The sequence below is a fragment of the Mustela nigripes genome, chromosome 6 (assembly GCF_022355385.1).
Source record: "Mustela nigripes isolate SB6536 chromosome 6, MUSNIG.SB6536, whole genome shotgun sequence".
In the NCBI taxonomy this organism is placed as follows: Eukaryota; Metazoa; Chordata; class Mammalia; order Carnivora; family Mustelidae; genus Mustela; species Mustela nigripes.
The window spans coordinates 1559694-1584121 of NC_081562.1; the positions used below are offsets into that span (position 1 = coordinate 1559694).

The 24428-nt window shown below is 66.9% G+C and overlaps 1 protein-coding gene across 2 annotated transcripts in view; it reads right to left on the reverse strand.

Moving 5' to 3' along the window:
• The window catches only part of TAFA5 (TAFA chemokine like family member 5), a 169651-nt gene that overhangs the window by 50955 nt on the left and 94268 nt on the right, over positions 1-24428 (reverse strand). For both annotated transcript variants that reach the window (XM_059401761.1, XM_059401762.1), the window contains exon 2: positions 9857-10006. In XM_059401761.1, coding sequence (XP_059257744.1) covers positions 9857-10006 — 150 coding nt within the window. The remainder of the gene's footprint in view (positions 1-9856; positions 10007-24428) is intronic.

Consider the following 24428-nt stretch of genomic DNA (forward strand, 5'->3'; position numbering starts at 1 on the left):
CCTCCAGGGAGGTCCCAGAGCGCAGGGAAGTTAGCCAAGTCCCGCTCTCCACATGGACGATCCCGTAGACACGATGGGAGAAGCCACACACCGCCCGATTCCACGTGTGTGACTCCCTGAGGCAGGCGACCCCGCCATCACAGACCCCGGGGTGCTGGGGACCCGACGGGACGGTGCCCACGGGCTCGGCAGGGCCGGACACACCCAGCTTTGTGCTCACATCTGTGCATGTGCCTGGGTGGGCACCTCTCGCGGAGCCTTTAAAAGGCACACACACCCGCCCGCGGTTCCTAATTCCCACGTGGGGTCCTACATGTCCACCCGGGCCTGCCTGTGAGGGTGTGAGGCCGTGCCGGTGTAGACGCACGGGGTCGCTGCGGCACGGGGGCTGGGCACACCCCGTTTTGCGAGCCGCGGCTCCGTGTGCGGCCGAGGTGTGGGGGCGTTTCCTGGACGTGCTCAGCTCTCAGGCGCCGGCCCAGATGCGCTCATGAGAAAACACGCCGCCCGCTGGGGTTCACCGTGGCGCCTCTCCGCTCACCCCGCCGCGGCCTCGGACCATGAACACGGCCCCCTTCCCAGTTACAAATACGACCCTTGTTCAAGCCACCGGCTCGACAATGTGCCCAGGACACTTGGAACGACCGAAGTAAGAGCCCAACAGCCAAGCCCAGGCCAGGGCCGTCCAGAGGGTCTTGAGAGCCCCTCGTCCTGCCGCCCCGGGTCCCAGGAGCCCGTGCACCCGCCCTCGGCTCGTCAGGCGCTGGCTGCGAGCTCGGCCGGGCCCCTCCCCGTCACGCAGCTGTCACTCCAGCACGAGCCGCGGCTGCCTGCCCCTGCCGACGGCCTGGGTAATTAAAGGAACCATCCGTTCCCCTGGCTCCTTCCTCCCACCAGGTACAGCCCCAGGGACAAGGTCGGGAGGCGCTGACGTCTGCGACGCCCCTCGGGCTCCTGACATGCAGCCCCGTCCTGTGTCCTGAGCGGCCCTCTCGTCCCTGCCTGCTGACCGGCTCACCTCACACCCACCCAGGTAGGTGACCCACCCACTTGCCCCTGGGCCCCCACATACAGAGCCACGGGGCACTCGCACCTGCCACCACGAGGCCAAGCGCTCTGGGTACCTGCCTGCCCCCTGAGGAGCCTCCAGCCCTGGGTCGGGCCTTGCCCTGACCCCACAGCCAGTGCCACACCCCGGCCATTCCCATCACGACCGTCACCAGGCTGATCTCTGCCCACATGCTGTCCTGCTGCCCCAGATTTACCGTCTGGGGGCAGGGACAGGCTCTTCTAGAGGACAGGCATCTGACAGCATCCAGGCTCTCAGCCCGCAGGACTCAGTCCCCACCCTGCAGGCCTACGGATCCCGATCAGGGACGCCTGCCCCACCTTCCTCCACCGGCCCCGCCTCCCTGGAAGCCGGGGCCCTGCCTGAGGAGCACGGGGATGGGGGGCTGTGTCCAGGGGCCCCAGAGTGACCAGGGCTGCCCCTCCCTGCACGCACAGGGCCCCAGAACCGGCAGACCACGAGGGCAGGCAGGCTCCCCGGCACCCCAATATCCCATGATCAAAGCCTCTCCCAACTTCAAAATAAAATTGTTTCATCTAGACTCTCCCTGGCTTTGATTATTTTTCATATCACGCAGTTTAATTGGGTTCAAAATCTCCCATAACATCAAAGAGAAAGGGAGGCTCCGTGTTCATCAAAGGAGGGCCCACCCCGAGGCGCAGGCACCGCGGGAGGTCGCCGCAGCCCCCGCCCTCGGCAGAGCGCCAGCACCTGCGCCTCACGCAGCACCGACACGGGCCGCAGGGAGGGAAGGAGTGCGGGGCGGGGGACGCCCGTGCCCTACCCGGCTCCCGCGGGGCCCCTGGCACACCCACCCTCCGTCCAGGCCCTGCGCTGTGCCTAAGGCAGGGACAGCGACCTGACCCGTGCCCTCCTCCCTTGACTCAGCCTGGAAGTAGCCGGCAGGGCCGCATCAGGCTTCTCCCTCCACAGGCTCCCCCTGCTACGCCAGGGCGGGGCGGACCCCAGCGGCTGGGGTGTGCGTCTCTGCCGGCAGCCCGGACGGATAGCGAGGCCACGGGGCTGAGCAGCGGTGTGCGCCTGTGCTGGGCGTCCGAGTGCACGCACAGGAGGCAGGGGCTGCTGCCTACGTCCCTCCTCTGTGGCGGCCGCACCCAGGAAGCCTGGGGGAGCCCGGGCAGGGCCCTCAGACCAGCTCACAACGGCACCCAGCAGCCGCAGCTCCCTGCACGAACTGCCTAGTGACGCCCACTGCTCCTGAGAATCATGACCCATCATGGCTGCAGGCATCACCTCCTCCAGGAAGCCCTCCCTGGATGCCACAGCCTGACTCGGCACTTGTGTTCCTGCGTCCTCCACCCCCATGCCGAGGAGCTCCAGACCAGGGCACCCTCGTGCCCTCCTTCCCGGAGGCGACAGAGCAGTGGGACACCTTGGAAGGGGGCCTCCATTAGAGGGAGAGCCCTGTGTGCCAGGAGCCCACCGCCCTTCAAGGAGGAGCGTCTGTGAGTCCCTGAGCCAAGACAGCGGCCCGGGGGGAGGTGGCCCGTGGCTCTCTGTGGGGATCCATGCGGACCCCCGCCCCCTTCCCCAGTTAATGCCATGCGCGTCCCTGGTAATGGTCCCAATCAGAGCTCGCGGGTTTCCGCCACTCGCTGGGGCCCATCAGCTCCCGGTTTCTTGGAGAGAATTTCCTCAAAGATGCTTCTTCTCACACATGCTGATTATTCCCAAATGCTGATTAAAATGTGCAGGAGGAGGGAGGTGACATTATCAGCACATCCCGGCTTACAGCTCCGGGTGCGCGAGTCTGGCACTCGTTCCGTCTGTGTTGGACTATTCCGGGTTTCTCGGAGGTAACTGGGATTGTTTCCTTAGGATCATTTTCAGAGGCTCAGTGCCGCCGCACAGACATCCGGTCTCTGCATGTCGATCTTGTCTCCGCAACCTGCCGAGATCCTCTCTTGGCTCCAAGTGTGTGCGTGGATTCCCGACGATTTCATCAGGAAAGATGGCTTCGCCCGGGAACGGACGGCTTTCTCTCTTCCCTGATGACCAGCCTCTCGCTCGTGCCTCTCGCGCAGCTGCCCAGGGACAGCCGTCAGGACGATGCTGAATGGAAGGGACGAGCACGCGGCGTGTTCCTGAAGTTGGGGCAAAAGCATCCGGTCTCCCTCCGCTGGGGACGGCATCACGGGTGGGCATGTCCTGTGTTCTCCTTTATGATGGGAAATTCTTCCTTCCCTAGTCTGAGGGTCGTCCCCACGTTGTGCCGTCAGACTCCTTCAATGCTCTTCCTGCGGCTCCTGACACGAACACAGGGTTTTGTTCCGGACTCGGTGAGTGCGGCATCTGTATGGGTTTCCAGAAGTGGAACTGACTTCACACCCCAAGGCGAGTCCCAGGTGCCGCGTCATGCGGCCCTCCCAGGGCGCCCCTGGCCTCCGCGGTCTGTACCTGCGCGACACCCAGAGGGCCCGGAGACCCCCACAGTCTCCACCTGATGCTTACGGTGTGAGGCAGGCGCTCGCCTCCCGCAGCGGGTCAGAAGGGCAACCTCTTGCTGCGTGTTTTTGGAAGAGATTGAGAAGGGCTGGTGTTAATTCCTTCCGCGTCTTCCCGAGTCCGTGTGCGTGTTTCTGGGCCGTGCCCGCGTCGTCTAGGCTGCGTGGCGCGTGCACACACGGCTGCGCGTGCACACACCGCTGCGCACGGCGTCTCCGGGAAGCGGGGGCCGGTCCTCTCCTGTACGGCCGAGCCTGGGAGCTCGCCCCCGCCCCCGGCAGTCTGCTGACCGAGCTTATCTTGAGGTGAGACTCTGGTTCTCGCTTCTTGGATTCCGGGTCCCGGGTGTCCCTTCCGGGACTTACCGCGGTCTGTCCTCTCCCGCGTGCGGTTGAGCTCCTTGTTTTTTTACCGTCCCCCAAATGGATAAGTTTGTTTTGTTTACTTTTTTTGGAAGGCTTTTCTGGGGGGAAATGGGAGAGGGAGAGTCTGCAGCCGACCCCCCGCTGATTGAGGAGCTGATGAGGACACCGTCCCACGACCCTTAGATCACGACCTGAGCCGAAACCAAGAGTCAGACGCTGCCCTGACGGCCCCCCCCAGGCGCCCCTGGTATCTTTGCTTTGAACAGACTTTACTCGGGTATATTTATGCGACGTAATTTTTACTTCCGGCCGTACGTAGCGGTCAGCTCACGAGACCCCCAGACACTGAGCACACGCTCCCAGGCCACCGCCAGCTCCAGCACCCCACACGGGCGGTTCTGGTGGCCCCAGAAGGCCGGCAACGCCAGGTGAGGGAGGCCGTCCTCACGCCGGGAGGGGGGCCGGGCAGGACCACGCCTCTGCTCACACCCGCCGCAGCCGCTCTGCCCGCAGCTGCTGGAGCCTCGGGGACCCGCCAGAGGCCCCGTGAGTGCCCAGCTGTACAGGCATGTGTGCACACGCACGCACACACGCACACACACGTGCACACATACACACACGTGAACACACAGCATACAAGCACACACATGCTCACACACACTCACGTACACACACGTGCACACATACAAGCACGCACAGACCTATGCACGCTCACACACACACACGCGCGCACACACGTGCACACACACACATACACGGTTCCAACTGTACTTAAATCCTCACACCGGGTTTCCAAGGTACCGAAAGGCGTAAAGCCTCCCCGCAAGCACGAGGGCCGCTGTCCACTCTGCGTCCCGCCCGTCCCCGGGGCTGCTTCCTCTCCGGCAGAGCGGCTGGGGCTCTGCACGGTGCTGCAGGTGGACGTGGGGCGCCGTGTCTCCCACTCGTGCCTGCCGCCGAGGGCCTGGGAACCTAGGGCTCAGCCCAGGTTGCAGGACGGGTGGGCGTGTCCGCGGTGGGCGTGTCCGCGGTGGGCGTGGCCGCCTCCCTGGACTCTGCACTGGGCGGCTCTGGGAAGCCTCCTGAGCTCTCAGGCTGCTCCAGGCCCCGTGAGTCCCTCAGTTCCTGCTGCCCCGAGACAGCCCCTCCTCCTCTCTCACACAGCCCGAGTCACAGCTTGGGGACAGAGCCTGGGGACACAACATGGGGTCACACCCTGGGACACAGCCTGGGGTTAGAGTCCAGAGGCATAGCCTGGGGACACAACAGAGAGACCTGGGTCACAGCCCGGAGACACACTGGCTGGGTGTCTTCACACCCCTCTGCTCCCCTGTCCCCGGAAGACTCTCCCTCCTCCCATCAAGACTTGGAAAAGCCCAGAACTCCCCCGACCTAGGCTGCCATCTGGTGACACACGGCCTCTCCTGTGACGGCTGTCACCCTCTCTCTCCTGCGCCCAGGCCCCTGGGTTCCTGGGGCTCTGCAGTAGGCGACTCCAGCAGAGTCTGGGTGGGGAGAAGAGCCCCCCAGCCTCCCACCAGCCGGAGGAACAAGGCACCAGCCCCACATCCCAGGTCCAGACCCCCAGCCTAGCCCTGCCTGCTCCCCCATCCCCTCCGCCAGCATCCAAACGGCCCCAGGGTCCTTCCCTTTGCTTTGCTCCTGAGCCTCGGGCCTCCCTCCCCCTCCTCAGCCCCGTGCTGCTCTCAGTGGGCCTGGACGCCCCCGCCGTCCGCATCTGGAGAGCTGGCGCTGAATGGGGGACAGCCGGCGTGGTCCAGCGGCTGCCGAGTCTAACAAAAACAGACGCCGACTTGAGTGCTTTCCGAAGGCTTGTTTTTCCCAGTGATTTATTTTTACTGTGTCTCACCAACGTCAGCCCTTCTCCACCCGGAGCCTGGGAAACAGCGGTCCACACTAGCCTCTCCCGGTCACCGTCTTCTGTCTAATCCCCAGCCCCCACCAGGCCGCAGTACAGCCCCCACCTGACCCCGTCCTCGTCACCCGGGTGGCTTGGGCTGGGCTGGGTCGGAGTCTCCCGCGGCCGCCCGCCTCCTCGAATGCAGACCGCGTCACGGCGCCGCGAGTCACACACCTGCAGCGCGCTGCCCGCCGTCCTCGTGGACAGAGCTGTGCCCCCACCAGCAGCAGAGAACACGGTCACGGCCTGGAAAGCAGCCCTGGGCTCGCGGCCGATCGCTTCGCTCCCGCACGCCAGCGCCCACTCGTGTCCTTCCCGCTGTGTCTCTGGACCTTTCCCTCCCCTGGATGGAGGGCCCCACGCTCCTCAGGAACCGCAGCCCCATCCACGCACAAACCCCCAACGCTCGCCCCTGCTCTGCGTGTCGCCGGCAGGGCACCCAGGCCACGACTAGGACACATGTGTTACCCACTGCCGGAGAGAACGGACGGTGGTCGGTGGTTCCCGGGGTCGGTCGGTGGTTCCCGGGGTTGGGCAAAGCAGGTGGTGCTTAGAAAAGGCGTCTACACGTTGTACCCAACAGGCAGAGCCAACCGTGTCCGGTCTGCGGATGGAGACGGGGGCCCAGCCTGCCAGCCTCCGCCGGCCCGTGCACAGGGGACCACAGACGACACCTTCCCCCACTCCGCCCCCAGGACTCCCAGCACCCAGGCACCCCTAGAAAGGAGGGGCACGTTCCAGTTCTGAACTTCCTGGGCAGGCACATGGCGTGCTGTATTCCCTCCTCAGGGACAAAGGACAAGGTCCCCCTGGAAGGCAGGTGGGCTTCTCGGCCAGGAGCCTGGCAGGGCCATCAGAGCGCATGGCTGGCTGGACACTGATGGGACCTGTCACTTCCTCAGAGTCTCTCTAGCCAGAATGCCAGCTGGTCACCCTCTTGCTCCTCAGACAAGCTGCGGCCCTCAGGGCAGGCCTGCATGGAGCTCAGACCTGGGGCCCCCACCGCAGGGTCCCAGGGACACCTCTCCCTTCCCCCGCAGCTGGGGGCAGGGCTGCACCTGCTTCCTTTACTTTGCTTCCTTTCAAGAAGGGCCTTGGCCCTCATGGCACCCCTGCGGAGGCACAGGGCCTGCACGATCCTGCCGACGGGGCGAGGGGAGTTCGGGGCTCCGCGGAGCTGCCGCCGCGGGTGCAGGCCCACAGCGTGCCCGGACACCACGGACTGCCGTGTCTACGACCAGGACACCCCGGGGACAAGCTGGAGCGCCTGTATTGTGCTGAGGACGCACGGCCTGGCAGAGAGGACTGCGGCTTGCCTCGGAGCCTCTTGTCCCGACATTTAAGGTGGAAGGAAGGAGTGCGCGCAGGAGGAGGGGGTCACGGTGCGGCCAAGGGCAGGCTGGGCAGACGTCCCCCCAGAAACGCCTGGGGCTCAAAGTCGCAGCCAGGACTCCCTGCTCCTTTCCGGAAGAGAAGCTTCCCTGGTGAGCTCCTCTTCATCCTTCAATACCCTGTTCAAATGCCCCTTGTAGACCCCTGCCAGGGTCCCAGGCCTTCCAGGAAGCGAAGGTCGTGCCCCGGGGACCCACAGGCCCTGCCCCACAGTCTGGGCCCCAGCCCCCCCAGAGTCAACTCCCCGGAGCACACGCTGTATCTGAACGAACGAATGAGGGAAGGAGGGAATGAGCGCGTCAGCAAACGGGCAAACAGGTGCGCAGACGCAGGAGCGCTCCCTCGTCCCAGCTCCCCCGCGGCGCGAACACTAGGGTCGGCCTCGCCCCCCGCTGCCGTCCGGCTCGCACGGGTGCCGGCCCCCCAGGAAGGCTCAGGTCTTCTCCTTCGCGGGCACCGTCCCACGGGAGGAAACTGCACACAGAGCAGGAAGCCGGAAGAGCAAACATTAAATGAGACGCAGCCGGGAAACCGCCCGCCGTGCAGACTCGAGCCCACTCGTCGGTCCCGCCGCCCCGGAGGCGGCCGGGTTCAATCTCCTGAGGTGCGGGAGGCTCGCAGGGGGAGAACATGGCTGCAGAGGAGCAGACCCGGACTCCGTGAGTGGCGGCTCCGACCCCAAGCCTCCCTGCAGGCTCGCGGGACTAACAGGACAGAGGCAGGGACGCCGCTGTGAGCGCCCGCCCGGGCACGCGACCCTCACCCCGCCCGGGGCAGAGTCGGCCTCAGCAAGGAGGAGCAGCTCTGTCACCGGCAGCGGCTCCGGAGCCGGGAGCCGGACGGGGCGGGAAGCGTGGGCACGAGGACAGCTGAGTGGCCCAAATTCACGCGGAATCAGGCCGGCAGCCGGAGTTCCCGAATGCCCGGGCGGCCTGGAGAAGCCCCCGCCTACTGGCCCACGCGTGCACCTTCTGGGGACCCCGGCCGACAGGTGCTTCTACTGCGGACGGACGGACAACGTCTAGAAGACAAAACCAGCCTCCGGGACAAGCTCCTCGGAGCGCCAGGTCCTCCAGATGCTCCCGTGGGCCCGCGGCCCCCCGCACCAGGGCTGGCAGTGCAGGGGATGCGGCACGAGGCCGTGGGGGCCAGAAGGCTGCCGACACAGGGGCTGGGCTGGGGGGGGGGGGCGCTGGGAGCCCGGCTGGGCCTCCCGGGTACTCTGGGTCCCGCAGGCCCCCCTTGGCCAGGCGGAGCAGCCGGCTCAGCCCCAAAAGTGCACGGGGTGCCTGGATGGGGTGCGGCGGGGCCAGGCTTGCTCCCCTCCACCCCTGCCCACCCTGCCAGAGGCCCAGAGCCGCTGGAGGTCCAGGCAGACTCACTGCCCCACCATGTCCCCAGATGCCCTCAAACAGTCTCATTGGTGATGCTGGGGGCAGGGGCACCCCAAGCCAGTCGGTCTCTATCCTGCAAGGGGTCCCGTGACTCTCCCCTTTCCTGCCTTTCCTGCCCTGGGGGCTGCTATGACTTTGGGGGCCACGCTGGGGCCTGCCTGGCCCATGAGAGAGCTGCCCTCGCTCCTGGGGTGGCCTCACCATCACCACTCGTGCATTGCCGTGCCCTGAGCTCTGAAGATGTGCTAGTCCCGTGCTCGGCACCTGCTGCATTCCGCAGCAGACCTTCGTGAGGAACTGCATGGGCCCCGGGGTCACAGATCAGCAGGAAGGGACTCCCGGGTAAAGGCGGCCAGATGGGGTTGGTGCCCAGAGCTCCACTCAGAGGCTCCTGGGAGCAATGGGCAGGGGTGACCGCAGGCACCCGGCTGTCTTATCGTGCGGTGACCACACCTCCTGCAGCTCCCCAAGGAACCAAGGCCCCAGCACACCCCTGCATGGGGCTGCCGGCCCCCGGGAGCCCGCTGACCCCACAAGGCTGCCCTCTCCAGTGACAGGGCTCCGGGCAGGGCTCTGGCCAGTCTCTGGTGCTCTTAGCTTGTGGGAGGCCGTGCTGAGTGCCGCGGGGGGCCAGGCTTCCTGCTGGGCCACACAGAGCTCCCCCCTCAACCTGGAGGGCGCAGCCGCCCGGACAGCCGCTGTGAGGGCTCCCTGCGCTTCCTCTAGAATATTCGCTTCTGTTTCAAAGACAATCCCTGACGCGGTGCCCCTCCGCTGTCGGACAGCCTGATCTGGAGGCCGCGGGGACGCTGTCGCCACCTCCCATACACCCGAGGGGATGGGGTCACCACGGGTGCCGGATGCCTGCCCAGCCCGAAGCAGGAGGAGCCCACGCCCTGCAGGCAGCCTCAGCGAGAAGCCACAGGTGACGGACCACAGCCATCCTATGGGAGGCACGGCCTCCGCTCCCCTCTGCCCATGCAACTCCAGGCAAGTCCCTGCAGGCACGCCCGGCACCCAGGCTCCCCGCCCCCCGCGTGCCCCCGCAGCACCACAGACACCACACGGCAAACGAGCCAATGCCGCCCCGGGCGCCATCACCCCATGGGGACTGTGAAGCCCAAGGCCCGACCCAGAGAACAGGAGGCCCTCGCAGATGACCTGGGCTGGGGCAGGGGTGCGGCGCGCTGTGTCAGGTGGCACCTCGCGGCCCCAGCCTTCGGCGGGGTCCTTAGCTGTGGGCTCTTACCGTCCACGCAGGCGGGCCGGGCTCTCATGGTACCCGCGATCTGCCCCTTTCTGCAGGCACAGCGAGCCGTCTGCCGGGCGATCGTCCTCCGAGGCTGGCTGCTGTCCCGGTCCAGGGTCACGATCTCACAGGTGCCGGCGGCCAGCTGACCTGTAAGAGAGGCACAGACGCCGGCTGAGTGTCTGCCGCCAGAGGACGAGCCACGCAGCCCTCCCGCCTGCGGAGGGGCCCTGGGGGCACAGGGAGGTAGGCCGTGTCCCCGGCGCATGCGTCTCAGACCCCTGCCATCGGGAACACACTCCCTGAGCGCTGGCGCCAGGTCAGGCCCGTGGGCTCCGCTCCACACAGCTCACGGCGGCCAGGAAATTAAACGTGGCCCGGGCTGCCACGCCCGGAAATGAAAGGGCCGCGTCGTGCGGTCAGGAGTCTGGTGGAAGGAGCCAGCCTGCACGGAGCAGGGCTGTCGGACTCCAGGCTGGGCCCCGGGGTCTCCGCGCAGCCTGGCCTAGGGCAGAGCATGCAGCGAAAACCCTTGCCGGGTCTGTGAACGGCAGTGAGGGAGAAAACCCCGCCGTATGGGACTGGCTGAGAGCGGGGACCTGGCTGTCACCAGCCACGCCGGGCCATCCGGGACCTCCTCTCCCCGACACAGGCTGGTTGGTGCGCGCACACACACGCACACACACACACACGTACGCATGTGAGAGGTGCACACACGCTTCTGCATGTGCCCCTCACTCCTGCTTCCCCACGTGGACACGGACGCAGCTCCCCAGAGTTCGTGGGCACAGGACTGGGGACAACGGGGACCTGGGGCCTTGGTCTGTCTCTGGGCCAGCGCGGCACATACAGAAGGGACACGCTGACCTTGAATGGGACAAGTCAACCAGTGAAGTGGCTTCCCCTTCCCCTCCTGTCTCCTCAATCCCAGCGGGGGGGACTGTCCGTCCGAGGGCCCAGGGGGTCCACATCCCGGCAGAAGAAGAACCCCGCCTTCCGCAGGGTGTACCTCTGCCTGGGACACCGGTGCCCTCCGCTAAGTGCCGGATGCTCACGCGGACGATAAAGACGGTGTCAGCTGTAGACGGAGGGCGGACAGACGGACAGACGGAAACCGGCTAAACCGCCCCTTGGGAGACGGAGGTCGTCCCGTGTTCAGCCGTGCAGGTCCCTCCCCGGGCCAGGGCACCAGCTGCCCCCAGCCACGCAGCCACGCCCCACCTGCATGTCCTCTCCGGAGAACCACCAGAGGTCCCATTCGCTCGTGGCCTGTGCCTCCATTCCCTGGGCAAACAGTAGGCACCTGCTGTATACTGTCCACGATGTTGGACCCTGGGCCCATGATGCGAGAGAAGCAGACGTCACGGTGCCCCAAGGGGCTCCCGCCAGCTGGGCAGTCCACCTCATACAGATGCCCAGATGCAGGGGGCCCAGCCCGCCCATCGCGTGGGGGCCAAGAGTGAGACGGCACAGTATCGTGGGGGTGTGCACCTCAGAACAAGGGAACCACAGAGAAAAGACGCCAACCTGAGGGGCCTGAGGGCAGGTGGGGGGAGGGGCCGTCCCCTCCCTTCAGAGGGAAAGCCCGCAGCACCTGGGACCCGCGGCAGCGTTTCTCAGCCCCAGTGTCCATCCTCGTCCACGGTCCTGCTGTCACTGTAGGCCCTTCCTCCCCAGCAGACCCCGGGCCCTCCGGGCCGCTCGCGCACAAGACTGTCCCTGCCTTTCTGTCACCCGTGTCCCGTGGAGGTCCCCAGCCCACCCAGGGAGCCGGGTCCAAACCAGGCATCGCCAAGTTGGCCGGACGAGGCACGTAGAGCAGACGAGAGCCACCCTGGGGGTGCCGAGTCTGAGTTAGAGCCAAGAGCCACGGGTGCGGCAGCGGTGGTGGGCACTGGGCACGCCCAGCCCTGGGCTCAGCGTGACTGTGTGCAGTGACCAGAGCCTGCCCTTGGCGGCACACAGGGTTTGCTGGGGACACAGCACAGGTGCAGGACGAAGGCAGCCCATCGGGTCTCTTGGGCATCTCTTCCCTGGACGCCGGAGCCCCTCGCCATGTGGAGCAAAACCACTCGGGGTGGGGCAGTGCCCAGCACCGTCCCCGGAAGGCTTTGGCCGCAGGCCTGGACTTCCACGAGCTGATTACAGGAAGAATCACAGCCGCTCAGAGAACGGAGCGGCCATGAACCAGCAAGTGGAGAAATGCAGCAGCGGGAAGAGCCCTGGGACGGACACGATGCTCTTCTTGCCACAAGACGCGACCACGGGAGCCACGCGCGTGAGCCGGCCGGGCACACGGAGACGCCGGGGCTCACAGGCCCGTTGGACGCTGTGACTTGCAGCCGGGAGTCCTCCGTCCCGCCGCTGTCGGAAGCTCTGCTGGTGGACAGCGTTGTTCCTCGCCACCGCCCGGCCGGGCTCCAGAGTCCTCGGGGTGTGTCAGTGAGCAGCAGAGGCCCGTCCCCTGTTTCCCTGGACACCGTGAGTCCCAGCTGCTAAGTAAGCCACCAACCCGCCGTGCGACTCCCTGCCGATGGATGGCATTAATCGGCACATGAGCCGTGAGAGCACCTGCCCGGGCACGTGGGAACACCTGAGCCTGGATCCCCGTGTGGAAAGGGGCGGCCACGCGGCCACAGCGAGGGCACTGGCAGGGCTGCACGTCCCCGAGCTCCCTCACCCAGGCAGTGCGTCAGCGGCTGCTGTCAGCCGGACGCCGTCACCCCCGGGGCCGCCATGCTGGGGTCGGAATGACGAGGCCGCCAAGTGCCCCCCCGAGGCCTGTGTGCGCATCCACTCCAAGCTGAGACCCAGAGCAGGTGCCGTGGACGCAGGTCCGCGTCCTGGGGTGGCCGTGGGAAGAAACCACAGACGGGGCCCACGGCACACGCTGCATTCTCCGGCCTGGAGAGCGACCCCCGCTGCGGCACTTAGGGCCGTGAGCGGCTTGGGGTGAGTGTCCCCTGCTCCCCTGCGGGTGGGCAGGGCGTCAGCAGGGCCAGGCCGTGGCCGCGGGCCCATCCCTTCTTCACCTGCCCCGGAGGACGGCGCACTGCCCGCTCAGGCCCCTCGACCTCCAGCTTGGCCTTGGCTCCCCCCTGCAGCCTGGCGGTGGGTAAACACACTCATGCCCGCAGCCCACCTCCGGGCCCTGCTGGTGGCCAAGCCAACCCCGAGGGGACTGTCCCCCAGCCAGGAGGGCTCCCAAAGCCTGGGACGACAATGGTCAGCAGGGAGACAACAGGGCTGGGCATGGGGCTGGGAGCCGCTGGTCAGGACATCTGGGGCCCTGCAGGCCAGTCTGTCAGATCAGGGCCCTGAAGGGCCTGCTGGCACCCACAGGACCAAGACAAGGCCGTGCCTGGACACTGTGTCCCTGCTCCAGCACCAGCGGCCACAGCCACCGTGGAACCCCGGGCCTCTCTGCTGAACCCGCGTGGGCTGCAGCCCAGACGGGCATTGTACCTGGCCCTGGGGGAAGGGGCTGGGGACGCTCACCTCGGCCCACAGGCTACAAGCCTGGTGCCGCCCCCCTCACTGTGATGGCCCCCTGAGGCACTGGCTCTGGGCTGGCCTGGCATCGGGGTTCTGTCCCAAGACCCGAACAACCTCGACAAGGTGAGCGCCCTATACCCTCTCCCGGCAGACTCTACAGAAACTGGTCCCCGAGGTTTCATCGCCCAGGCTGGTGGCAGGGTGCCAGCCCCTCACGGTCCCTGGCCCAGTCCCCAGGGGCGGGGCTGCCACGACCCACTCCTGAGTCCCGTCACCAGGAGGGCTGTGAGCACGTCCTCAAAGCAAGTAGTGCGGAAACCTTTCTCAGGATCGTTGCGCTGTTCCACAGGAAATCATTTGAATTGAGACCTTGCAACCCGCCGGCTGGTTCCCGGAGCTCCTTCTTCTGCAGGAGTCCAGAGTCCCAGGCCCCCAGGTCCAGCCCGGCTGGTCCCGCTGCTCAGGCAGGCGTCTGCCAGGTGTGGCCACACTGATGACAGCGACCGCTCCCCATCGGCCTCACGGCGAGACAGGCCCTCAGTCCTCGGGAGGGGTTTGCTGGCCTGGAGAGGGCCTCAGGTGGCCATCCTCAAGCTGTCCCCCATCCTCAGAGAGCCACCTGCCAGGGACTGGAGCTGGAGACTCAGGCCAGGAGCAGAGTGGCCACTACCCAATCCCCCTCCTGGCATTTCCTCCCACTGCCTTGGCCCGCACTAGCGTCCTGACCATCACGGACACAGAGGACACAGCTGCCACACTCTGAGCTCAATGTGGACACTCCGGGCATCGGCCCTGGGCTGGTCCCCACGGGGTTGGGTCCCCACCAGTGTAAGTGCACAGGGCAGGCCTTCCCGTGGGACACGCGGAGACAGAAACGCAAGGACCAATGCGGACAAGACGGACTCTCCAGTCTCAGGGGACACAGCGGTGACAGAGGAGCACAGCACCCCAGCCAGAAACTTCACGGGGTAACACCGGGGTCAAGGCCACGACCCGAACATGCCGGACGCCCCCAACCTGAGAGTCAGAGTCCAGGGCTTTGTGCCAAGTAAGCGTGAGGATGTGCCAGCAAGCAGCTCATCACGGCGGGCCACGACAGGTCACGGTGGGCGACAGCAGGTCACGGCGGGTCACAGTGGGTCATGGCACGTCAGAGCGGGTCCCCGCTCTCAACCCTGAGAGTGGGGAGTGCCCGTCCCTTGGGGGCACCATCGCTGCCACTGCCCACTGCAGTCCAAGTTTCAAGACAGGACACAGATTCCCACACCCCCTGTTCCCAGGATGTTGACGGGGGTGAGACCCCGGGGCACCCTCAGCGCCGGACCTGCTTCTCCCCACTCAGGCCCCTGGCCCCCACCAGGACATTCGCTGGGGGGAGCCAGGTGAGCCCGCTGTCCCCTCCTCTTGCCCTCACTACGAGAAGGCCGAGGGGGTGGCAAGAAAGGGCCACGCCGCTCTCTGCCCCGAGGTCCGCAGGCCGGCTCCTCTGGAGGACGACCGCAGGCTCAGGACCGAACCGGCCGTGGGACCGTGCCTTCGAGAGGGGCTGCCCGAGCCCTGGGCTCCTCGGCCTCATGGCCACCTGCCGGGCTCCCTGTCCGGCCTCACTGCAGCACAGGGCGGGGCACAGCCTCACCCCTCACCCAACGCTCTGCGCTCAGGGCTGCCGCAGATCGGGGCACTGGGGCCTTCGGGCCCACACGGGGTCCCTGGCCTTCACTGTGACCTGAAGACCAGTTCCCCCACCCTCCAGAGCCGACGCAGGCCTCCAGGGACCCCGTCGGACTTCCTCCCTGCCCGGGACAGCCTCCCCACGGCCCTGTCCTCTCTGCAGTGACAGGAAGAGAGCACTTACCACTGCTGCCAGCCCCACACTGGCCAGGAAGCCAGGAAGAGTCCCCAGCAGCGCCCGGGGCCCCTGTGACCAGGAGAACTCGCCCAGCACGACGATCAGGGCTCAGTGCAAGAATGACTCAGGCAGCTGCCGCCCACAGAGCTCGAGGTTAACCCGCCTGCCCACCTCGGGCCCCGGAGAGTAGGTGGCAGCCTCGGCCTCCACATCTGTGAAACAAGCCAGTGGGCAAGCCCACAACTGTCCCTCTCCGGACTGAGCCACTACCGTGGAGACAGACAGCGTGGGAAGGGGGCCGTGGGGAGGGGGTGGTGGAGGGGAAGCCCCCATCTGCCACGAGCCGGGAGGTGTGGGGGGTGGGGGGTGCAGCCGCCCGGCGGCGGCGGGAGAGAAGGCGGGGCTGACAGCACAGGGAGACAAGCCGCACGCGGAAGGCGGAACCCAGCCTTGGGGAGGCCTGCCTCCAGGCCCTGGGGTCTGGGACTTGGTGGCCTTCCCCACAGAACGGTGTCACCTGCAGGGTGCAGACATGAACACGCTTGGGACCTTGCGTGTAGATCACCCTGGTGGCCCGCGGCGTCTCGCAGTCCCTGCAAGAGGGAGACACCGTGAGATTAAAGCCCAGCGAGATGACCAGGTGACACGGGACACAGAGCCTGGAGGGACAGACGCCCTTAGAGATGGAGCAAGGGCCACATGCCGAGCAGTTCGGGCAAGACAAGGAGCAGATTCTGCCGGGCAGCTCCGGGAGACCCGGGTCCTGCCCACACTCAGCCTGGGGTTCAGTGAGACCCTTTTAAGGACGGGAGACCTCCGAACTGGGAGGGTCAGGTTTGCGAGGTCTGAAACCACAAGGGCATGGGCTGCAGGGGCCTCCAGACACGGGCCAGAGTGGGCAAGGCTGGCTGACCCAGGGCACAAGGGCCTCAGAGGTACCGGCCAGGGAAGGGCACGGGGCAGGGAGTGGGGTGGCCGTGGTCGGTGGTCGGTGGGACGGTGCGAGAGGGCCTCCTGTGGAGCCCCGGGCCGGAGCCGGGCAGGACGGGTCACTGAAGGACGGAGCGGGACCCCGAGTGCCTCCCAGCCTGGCACCCCGCACGGAGCAGGTCCCTGCCGGTCCTCCCGCCGAGACTGCCCCCGACACCCGGCCGCCTCCACCGAACCGGGGCGGGCCATTCCCGGACGGGGCTGCAGCTCCCAGAAAACACCTGCGCTCCGGGCCCCTGACCCGCCGGCAGAGAGGACGGCTACGTACGCACAGCCGGGCCTGGGCTCGGCGGACTTGGAGTCCGCGCTGCACGTCAAGTAGAATCACCGGTGAAAATGCTGCCTGAACACGAGACACGGTCCCGGCCCCACGCCGAACAGGAGGCTGGGGGGTCCCTGCAGCCTCACTGCTCCTGCCGGCCAACACGTGGGCCTGCGTCTCAGAGGGGACTCAGGCCCAGGGTCCCCGAGCCACGCAGGGCTGGGAGGGCCGCCAAGAGCCCGCGTCCCCCCTTGGAGCCTCAGCCACCACCCAGGCTCTCCTGCGGCCCCTGGAGACTCACTACAGACTCCGGGCCCCGTGACGTCCCAAACACTGCCGAGAACCCTGAAGGAGCGAGACTGTCCCGAGTCCTCCCGACGTGGGAGCAGAAAGGGGACTTGGCGCGGCAGCATTTCTGCTTCCTTCCCTGGGACCGGATTCATCCCCCCGTGTTTTGGGGCCAGGGATCCTGATGGCTCAGGCTCTGCTCCCCCACCGATGGGGGCGTTTCATCGCAGGACGGTCCAGGAGGCACGCGGGCTCTTACTTTTCTCCTTGAGGCAGCGGTCGCCGCCCGCGACGTCCGTTACTGAGCATCTCTCCGCTGTCCAGCTGGCTCCCAGTCAATTACCCCCGGTAATGGGCCCATTAACGAGGCGTCGTCCCGCCTGGCAGGTCCACGCCGCGGCCCCGGGGCCGTCCCGAGCCGGGCTGGAACGCCGCTGGCACAGCATCGTAAACTCTGGCTAATTACGCCGCAGTCGATGACTTCTCAGGGGTCAGGGAAGGCGCCGGCGTCGCGCTCCAGCACGGAGCACACGGGGGCCGGCTGGGGACGGCAGCAGAGCCCGGGCCAGCCTTCCAGCAGACGCACCCGGAAGACAAGGCAGGTCCTCAGAGACACGCTCCCGGCGGCCCCACATTCTTAGACGGAGCCCACAGCCCCGCCCGCTGTGAGCCACGGCCTGGCGTGGCCCGGAGTCAGGAGAGAGGCCAGCCCTCCCTGCGTCAGAAGGGTCCCAGCCCTGTTCCGTGAGCTGAGCCCTCGGAGAGCATCCAGGCTCTGCTGTTTCCTCCCCCTGCACTCCCTCCCCAGGGCGCAGGCGGTCTGGCCCCGTCCCTCCATGGCAGGCAGCATGGGCTGGGGATCTCCTGGCCCCCAGATCCCAGAGGGGCCACCAGGGTCACAGGGTCTCCTGCACAAGGGGCTCCGTGTGCACCTATGGGGCACGGAGCTCATGGCCATTAGCCCGACATTCCGGAACAGCCTGTGGCTGGTCCACATTCCCACGACCCGGCATCACTGCGGGTAGCTGCGCCGCTGATGACCAGAAGTGTCCTGCTGGGCTGACAAGTGAGGCTCCCCGAGCCACGGGGTCCCCCACCCAGCTCTGGGAGGAGGGAGAAGCCTGGGGGGGCCGAGATGCCTGCCCGCAGGCCCCTGCTGAGGGATCCCACCGTGAGGAGAGCCCGCCTGGGCCCCAGAGCCCTCACTCCTGACTCCTGACGCGGCCTCCTCCTCGGGGGGCTGCAGGGCCCGGCACCCCCAGGTCTCCTGGTTCTCGGGGGAGGGGGCCCTTCCGTGCACCTGGGCCCCTGGAGGGGCCCGGCTCTCAGCCCCCACACAGCAGAGCCCTGGGCTCGTCTGAACGTCCCCCTCGACCCTGTGACGGCACGTCTAGCCATGAGATACTCCCCTAGTCGTTCCTGGAGGTCGTGGAAAGAAGCCCCGTCGAGGAACCGGAAGGGCTCACCTGGCCCGTCTCTCCGAGGCTTGGGCATGGAGGACAGAGCATGGCTGGGGGCACCGCTGCTTGCCCTCCATGGCAGCATGCTGGGTGGACTGTGCGGGGTCTGTGACCCGGCCTCACACCGGGCGGCTCCCAGAGGGGACACGGGGCAGGATCTCGGCTCCTCCAGTTTGAACAGGGCACCCTGGGACAAGCCTCTCCGGCTCGGAGGCCCATGGAGGCTTCTGGGGCTGCAGAAGGAGAGGTGCCGCCCCGCCCTCCCAGGCCCCCAGGCCAGTCCCACACTGGAGGCCACTGGAGGGAGGCAGGTGCGGAGATGGGGGCTCTGTGCGAGGAGTCGTCAGCAGGCCCAGCGCAAGACGCGCGGCGGGGGCGGGCAGGGACCCACGAGGGCCTGCGGGGCCGGAGCTCCAGGCCCCCCCAGAGGACTAGGACCCAGCGGCAGAGGCTGGTGCCCCGTTCCTGCGCGAGCACGGAAGCACCCGTGTTGACAAATGCCCCCCCCCCCCGGCTGGGTGTCCCTCCCAAGCTGACCCCCTCCCAGCACCTGCAGGCCTGGTCCGCTGCGGTGGGGGGGGGGCACTTAGTGCAGCCTGGGACCCCCAGAGACAGGAGTGAAGAGAGGGTAGGAAGGCAGCGCGGGGCCCGGAGCTCTGGTCTGGACGATCGGTCAGAACCTTCTGGAATCGGGGCCCCGGGCTCAGGCCCTGACGTCCGGCTCTCGGAAGCCTGAGCCACCTGCCACAGGACACAGGGCAGGCCCGGGCAGGAGGGGAAAGACGTTCACAGGTCAGCAAGGACACCGAGATCGGGACCACACGGTGACGCCCGAGGGACAGAACTGCCTCCTCCCGCCCCACCCCCGCTGCCCTGAACTGGGGGCCGACCTTGTGGGAATGTCAGCATTTCGGTACGATGCCCTCGGCTCAGGGCCCACAGAATCTCGGGACGTGCGGGTGACCATGCTTGAGGCTGTGGGGGCGGAACAGGGTCCTCCCAGCACCGTGCCCACACCCACGCCAGCCCTCGGCTGGACCCCGGACACGCGCGTCCCTGTGCAGGGACCGCTCTGCACCGTAAAGGAAGCATGTGCCAGGTTCACCCAAGTCCTCATGGCCTGGGGTCCTGCGATCCGGGGTCCGCTTCCTTCTCGCACTCTGGAGCACACCCCGCCTGCACGGGCCAGATGGGGCCTCCAACCCCACCCTCGGCCCAGGAAGGGGAAGTGCCAGGTCTCGATTTCAAAGGGGAAGAAGACTAGGAACTCCTTGTTTTTTCCTACAAACGAACACACTAAAGCCGGTGGCCAATCGCGATCTTGGGAAGTCTGGCGGCTGACGGGTTTGTCTGTCCCACGAACGGCTCCCCTGCACCGACGGACCACGTCGGGCACAGAGCAGCCGGCTCCGGTCGGGGCTCGGGTACACTCTGGAGCCAAGGTGGCCCAAGGCACCCTCTGCGGCCACCTCTGGGACACCCCCATGACCCCACAGAGGCACAGGGACCCCACTGCTCACGCTGCCCGGGGCCACGTGCCTGATGACACGGGACGGCCACGAGGCCAGGCCCACTGACTGCTTAACACCAAGCCCACCGTCCCCGGTCCCTTTAGGAGCAAGTAAATCCCGAGCTTCCCGCAGTGAAGTCTTTACATGGCCTCTTGCTTCCAAACCCAAACCTTTCTCCCATTCCGTGAACCCCGCGGACGCAGACACAGAAGCCTCCGGCTGCACGGCCCCGGCGGGGACACTATACATGCTTGTACCATCTCCGTGCCACGGTGTACTTCGGGTGGGGAAGTGGGATGCCGGGGAAGGCTGCTCGGTGCCCACGCTGGCCTGCGGGCAGGGCACGGGGTAGAGGGCCTTGGGCACAGGGGAGGGCAGGGTTACCCAGCCTGAAGTGGCCCCCTCCATCTGAAAGCCCCCGTGCTTCTGCCATCACGTCCTGTTTCCGTGCTGCCCTGAGGTCGCGCTCACAGCCAGACTCACCGGAGTCACATCCCGGCTCCGACGCTCGCTGCTGCCTCGGTCTCCCTGTCTGACCTACAGCACTGGGCATCGGGGTCCTCAGGACAACTGGCCGAGGTCCTCGCTGACCACGGGCTCAGGACGTCTCCCAGAAGCCGGACCCGTCAGCAGAAGTCTTGGCTGCAGGAGGGGGCAGCCCCGCCCAGGGAGCCCGTGAGTGCGGACGGAGTGGCGCGGAGGGGGTGATCGCGGAGGCTCGTGTTTGTGGCCGCGTGTCTCTGACCCCCGACCCGCCCCGTGGCACGGTCCTGTCGCCCGTGGTGTCCTCCGACCTTCCCGCCTCCGCCATCATGGGACCCGTGTGACTGCATTTCAGACAGACACGGACACCCGGGGAAACTTGCCCTCGAGACCCGTAATCTCACTGCAACCGCGAAGCCCTTCTCCCCAGGAAGGAAGCAGGTTACGCTTCGGAGGATCAGAACATGACCTCCGCAGGGTCAGGGGCTGCACCGCTCGGCCGACCGCACGCTGGGTCTCCAGGACCCGCAGCCACAAACGAGCGCAGGCAGCAAAGTTCCCGGGCAGCTTGGCGCTCCCGGGGACGGAGACAGATCCGCAGATGCCGGTCCAGCCCGGGCACCACCGAAATCCTGTCCGAGGAGGTGCTCGGGTCCCTGCAGGGCCTGTGGGGCTGCCTGGGGCCGTGGCTGACCTGCACGGAGCCCTGGGTCTGCTGGGCCTTACAAGGGTTCCGGGGGTCCTGCTGCCCCCGCCTGAGCTGGGGTTCCCACCGTCCCAGACCGGGGCGGCAGAGGCAGAGGGAAGGCCCACCCAGGACCGCGCCCCGGCACGCGTGCCTCCGCGACGCTGCCCCCGACTTCCGCGCTCAGGCATCCTCCGCGGCCCTGCCGGCCGTCTTCCCTCACGGCGCCAAACCCGGCGGGACTCTCGGGGGCCCTGAGCCGATACGCACGCCTCAGTGACGTCAGGGCTTTAGAACAACGGGCAGCAGTGTCGGCAGAAGATGGGAATGAACGGACAGCCGCTTCCGTTCAAAGCCAGCGGGCCTCTCCTCCACGCTCTGCCGGGCTGCTCCCAGGGACGGGAAGCTCACTCCCTGTGAGAGCCTGAACACCCCTGCAGCTGTAGGGCCTCGTCCACAGGAACCCCAGGCCACGTGTCCTCACGGGCCCCGCACCCGCCTCCGCGGCCCCAGAGGCCAACATCTGGAGGGCAAACAGCAGCTTCCACGCTGCCCGAGACCACGCTTCCAACCACATCCTTCCCGCCACAAAGGATGTCACCACGGCCAAAGGAGGGTGATTTATTTAAACCTGCCAGCGTGGAGGGGGGCGAATGTGCTGAACACGGTCACGGAGGGCGTCTGGTCCCTTCCCCCGCTCCCCCTGCGGCTCCCCCACCGAGGACAGATGGGTCGTGCCGTGGCAATGCCCACGACGGTGCCAACACATGGGAAGTGCCCCGGGATGGGGGGAGGTGTGCAGGGGGCACGCTGCACATGGGGAGGCGTCCGAGGAAAGAGCTGCACGCGCGTGTGTGTGCGTGTGCAGTTCCACAGTCCCCCCCGGGTCTTTCCAGCCGTGTGACCTCGATGGACACGTAAGCAGACGCACTCTCCCGTCCGAGCTGGGGCGGCAGGACGGAGGCTGTGTGGGGCCCCCGGCACCCAACACCGAAACCATGCCCCAAGTGACGTCCCCAGAGGCCCCTCCAGCTGATGTCCCTCCAGGACTAGGACGCCCACACGTGACGCCCACAGCATGACCGGGAACCAGACGCCCGCTCTAGGTAATGGGCTACAAAGTCCCCATGGGACAGCCATGAGAGGTGTCCTGGAAGTCGGCGACGCGTGCGCTGTGGCTCCCCGTCTGGGGTGAGGCGGAGCTCGCTGCGCGGGGGACACCTCCGTCAGGACAGGCTCCGGAAGGCTCTGCTGGGATCGACGCCCCGTAAGCCCACAAACTCGCGGCGGAGAATGAAATCTCTGTAAAAATGAGGACGACCCGCCATCCTGTCACACTTGGGACCGAGGGGCGTGGGCTCGGGATCTCCACTCCTGGAATCGGGGCTCTCGGGCCGCCCAGGGCAACGGGGCTCCCTGAATGAAGTGAATTTAGCAACGAGTGAAGAAGTCTGGGGTCCGCAGGCCCGGCACTGGCGGGGACACGTGGGGTTCGATGAAGGACCCTCGACCTTGTCCTGCATAGGAAGGTTTTCGTACTGGAAAGGGGGCGAGGGGTGGTTCTGGGGGTGCAGGGTGGATGCACAAGCTGGCGGGTGGCCGTGGCGCTGGAGTAGCCGCCTTGGGAAGCTGGGGTCAGCCGAGCAGCTCCTGGGTCCCCCAACCCCCCAAGCACGGCCTGAAAACACGCTGGCACAAAACCACCATCTAGACCTTTCACAGAAGCAGCGTCTGGGAGGAAGGTGAGGCCCCCAGACCCCACGACCTCATGTCACAGGCGCTCACGCCCGCAAGTCGGGGACGCCCCTTCGCGGGGCCGGTCACGGGTCAGAACCAGTGCATGAGCCGGTTTTCACTCCTGGTCCCGCACCACCTGGCCAGGCCGCATCGTCTCCCGACAACGGGATCCCAGGCCCTCGTGCCTGATTGCCGTCCACGTCCACGCCTGTCTGCTACCCCTCAGCGCACGGAGGTTCCGGAGACGCCCGACGCCCAGTGCCCTAGGTCGGGGTCGGCTGGCCTCTTCTGCAAAGGCTGAGCTGCCCAGCGTGACCCCCGGCATGGACCCTGGCAGCCACTCGGCGCCGTGGCCGGGGCAGACGCAGCCACAGACGAGGTGGACACAGCAGGTGTGGCGTGAAAACGTTTCTTCATTCCTGGCTGCACAAACCAGGCCAGGGCAGGAAAAGGACGGGCAGAAGCTCTGCTTCCATCAGTGGGTCTCCCGGGGCGCCCAGAACACCCCCAGCACCGGGGGAAAGGAAGGGAGACACCCACACGTGTGCTCCAACACAACCTCCGTCCTGCAGCTGGGCCCGGTGAGCCCCTGACATGACAGGTGCCCCACGGACTGGTGGGGTGCTCAGGGCAGGGGCGACAGCCCAGGTGAGATGCCCCAGGGGCTGGTGGGGCCTTGGGGCTGGAGGGAAAGCCCAGGCAGTGTGCCCCAGGGTCAAGTGGGACGCAGACAGCTAGCCAGGAGGCCCTGAGTCCTGATGCTGGGGGCCTCCCTGTGCACCCCTACGTCAAGGGCCCTGTCCTACCTACCCTACCAGGCCCAGAACTGGCCTCCAGACTCTGACCACCCTCTGCCTGAGGCCACCTGCTGGTGCCCACCTCCTGCCGGCCAGGGGGGCTCCAGGCAGAGAACCAGGACAAAGAAAGCATCTGAGACCACCCCTTGCACGTGGATGTGGGAACGGACACGTGGACAGATCTGCGGGGCACCAGGGGTCTCCGTCAGCAGGAGTCAGGCCTGGATCCAGTAAAGCAGAGCGCACAGAACAATTCACAGACAGAGGACAAGTCCCACACACAGGGTCCGGGCCGTCCCGGGTCAGGAGGGAGGGCCTGCTGGACCGGGGGACTAGGAGAGAGACGCTGCCCACACCCGGGGCTGGGGTCCCCCAGACTCCCATGGGGGAGGTCTAGCCGGGAGCAGGAACTGCCCGCAAACCCACAGTGCAGGCTGGGAGGTGAGAGCACAGCTCCATCCCCTTCAGGCTTTCCCCGGACCACAGACCGCAGGGTCTTGCCGGGAGCAGTGCCCGCCGGCCTCTGACGGACATGAGGATTCAAGCACCGACAGGCTCGTGCAAGAGCCCGCTGAGCGCCGAGGGCGGGCGAGGCTGAGGGCCGCTCCTGTAAGGATCACGAGTCTCCCCCCTGGGGGCACAGCGACCCCCCGCCCCACCCCGGCGCAGGGCGTCCCTCCCAGGAAGCACGCGGCGCCCAGGGGCACACCTGTGGGACCGCACTGCTCACCTGCACTGGGAGACCCCACATGGCCCACGCACCCTGGGCCTTGAGCCCACACTCGGGTTTCCTCCCTTCCCAGCCAGGGGACACAATGGCCTTCACGGTGACCCATGGACTCAGGCTCAGTCCAGGGGACTTACTTGTGTGGCGGTGATAAGAGCCTGAAGTGACGGCCTTGGCTCCTGGCCTGGCACCCCGGATGGGGGGCACCTCGTCCTGGATCCCAGGGACCCACCCTACAGAGCAGGGGCTGCTTTCTGCTGACCCCTAAGGCTCGGAGAGGCCCCGGGC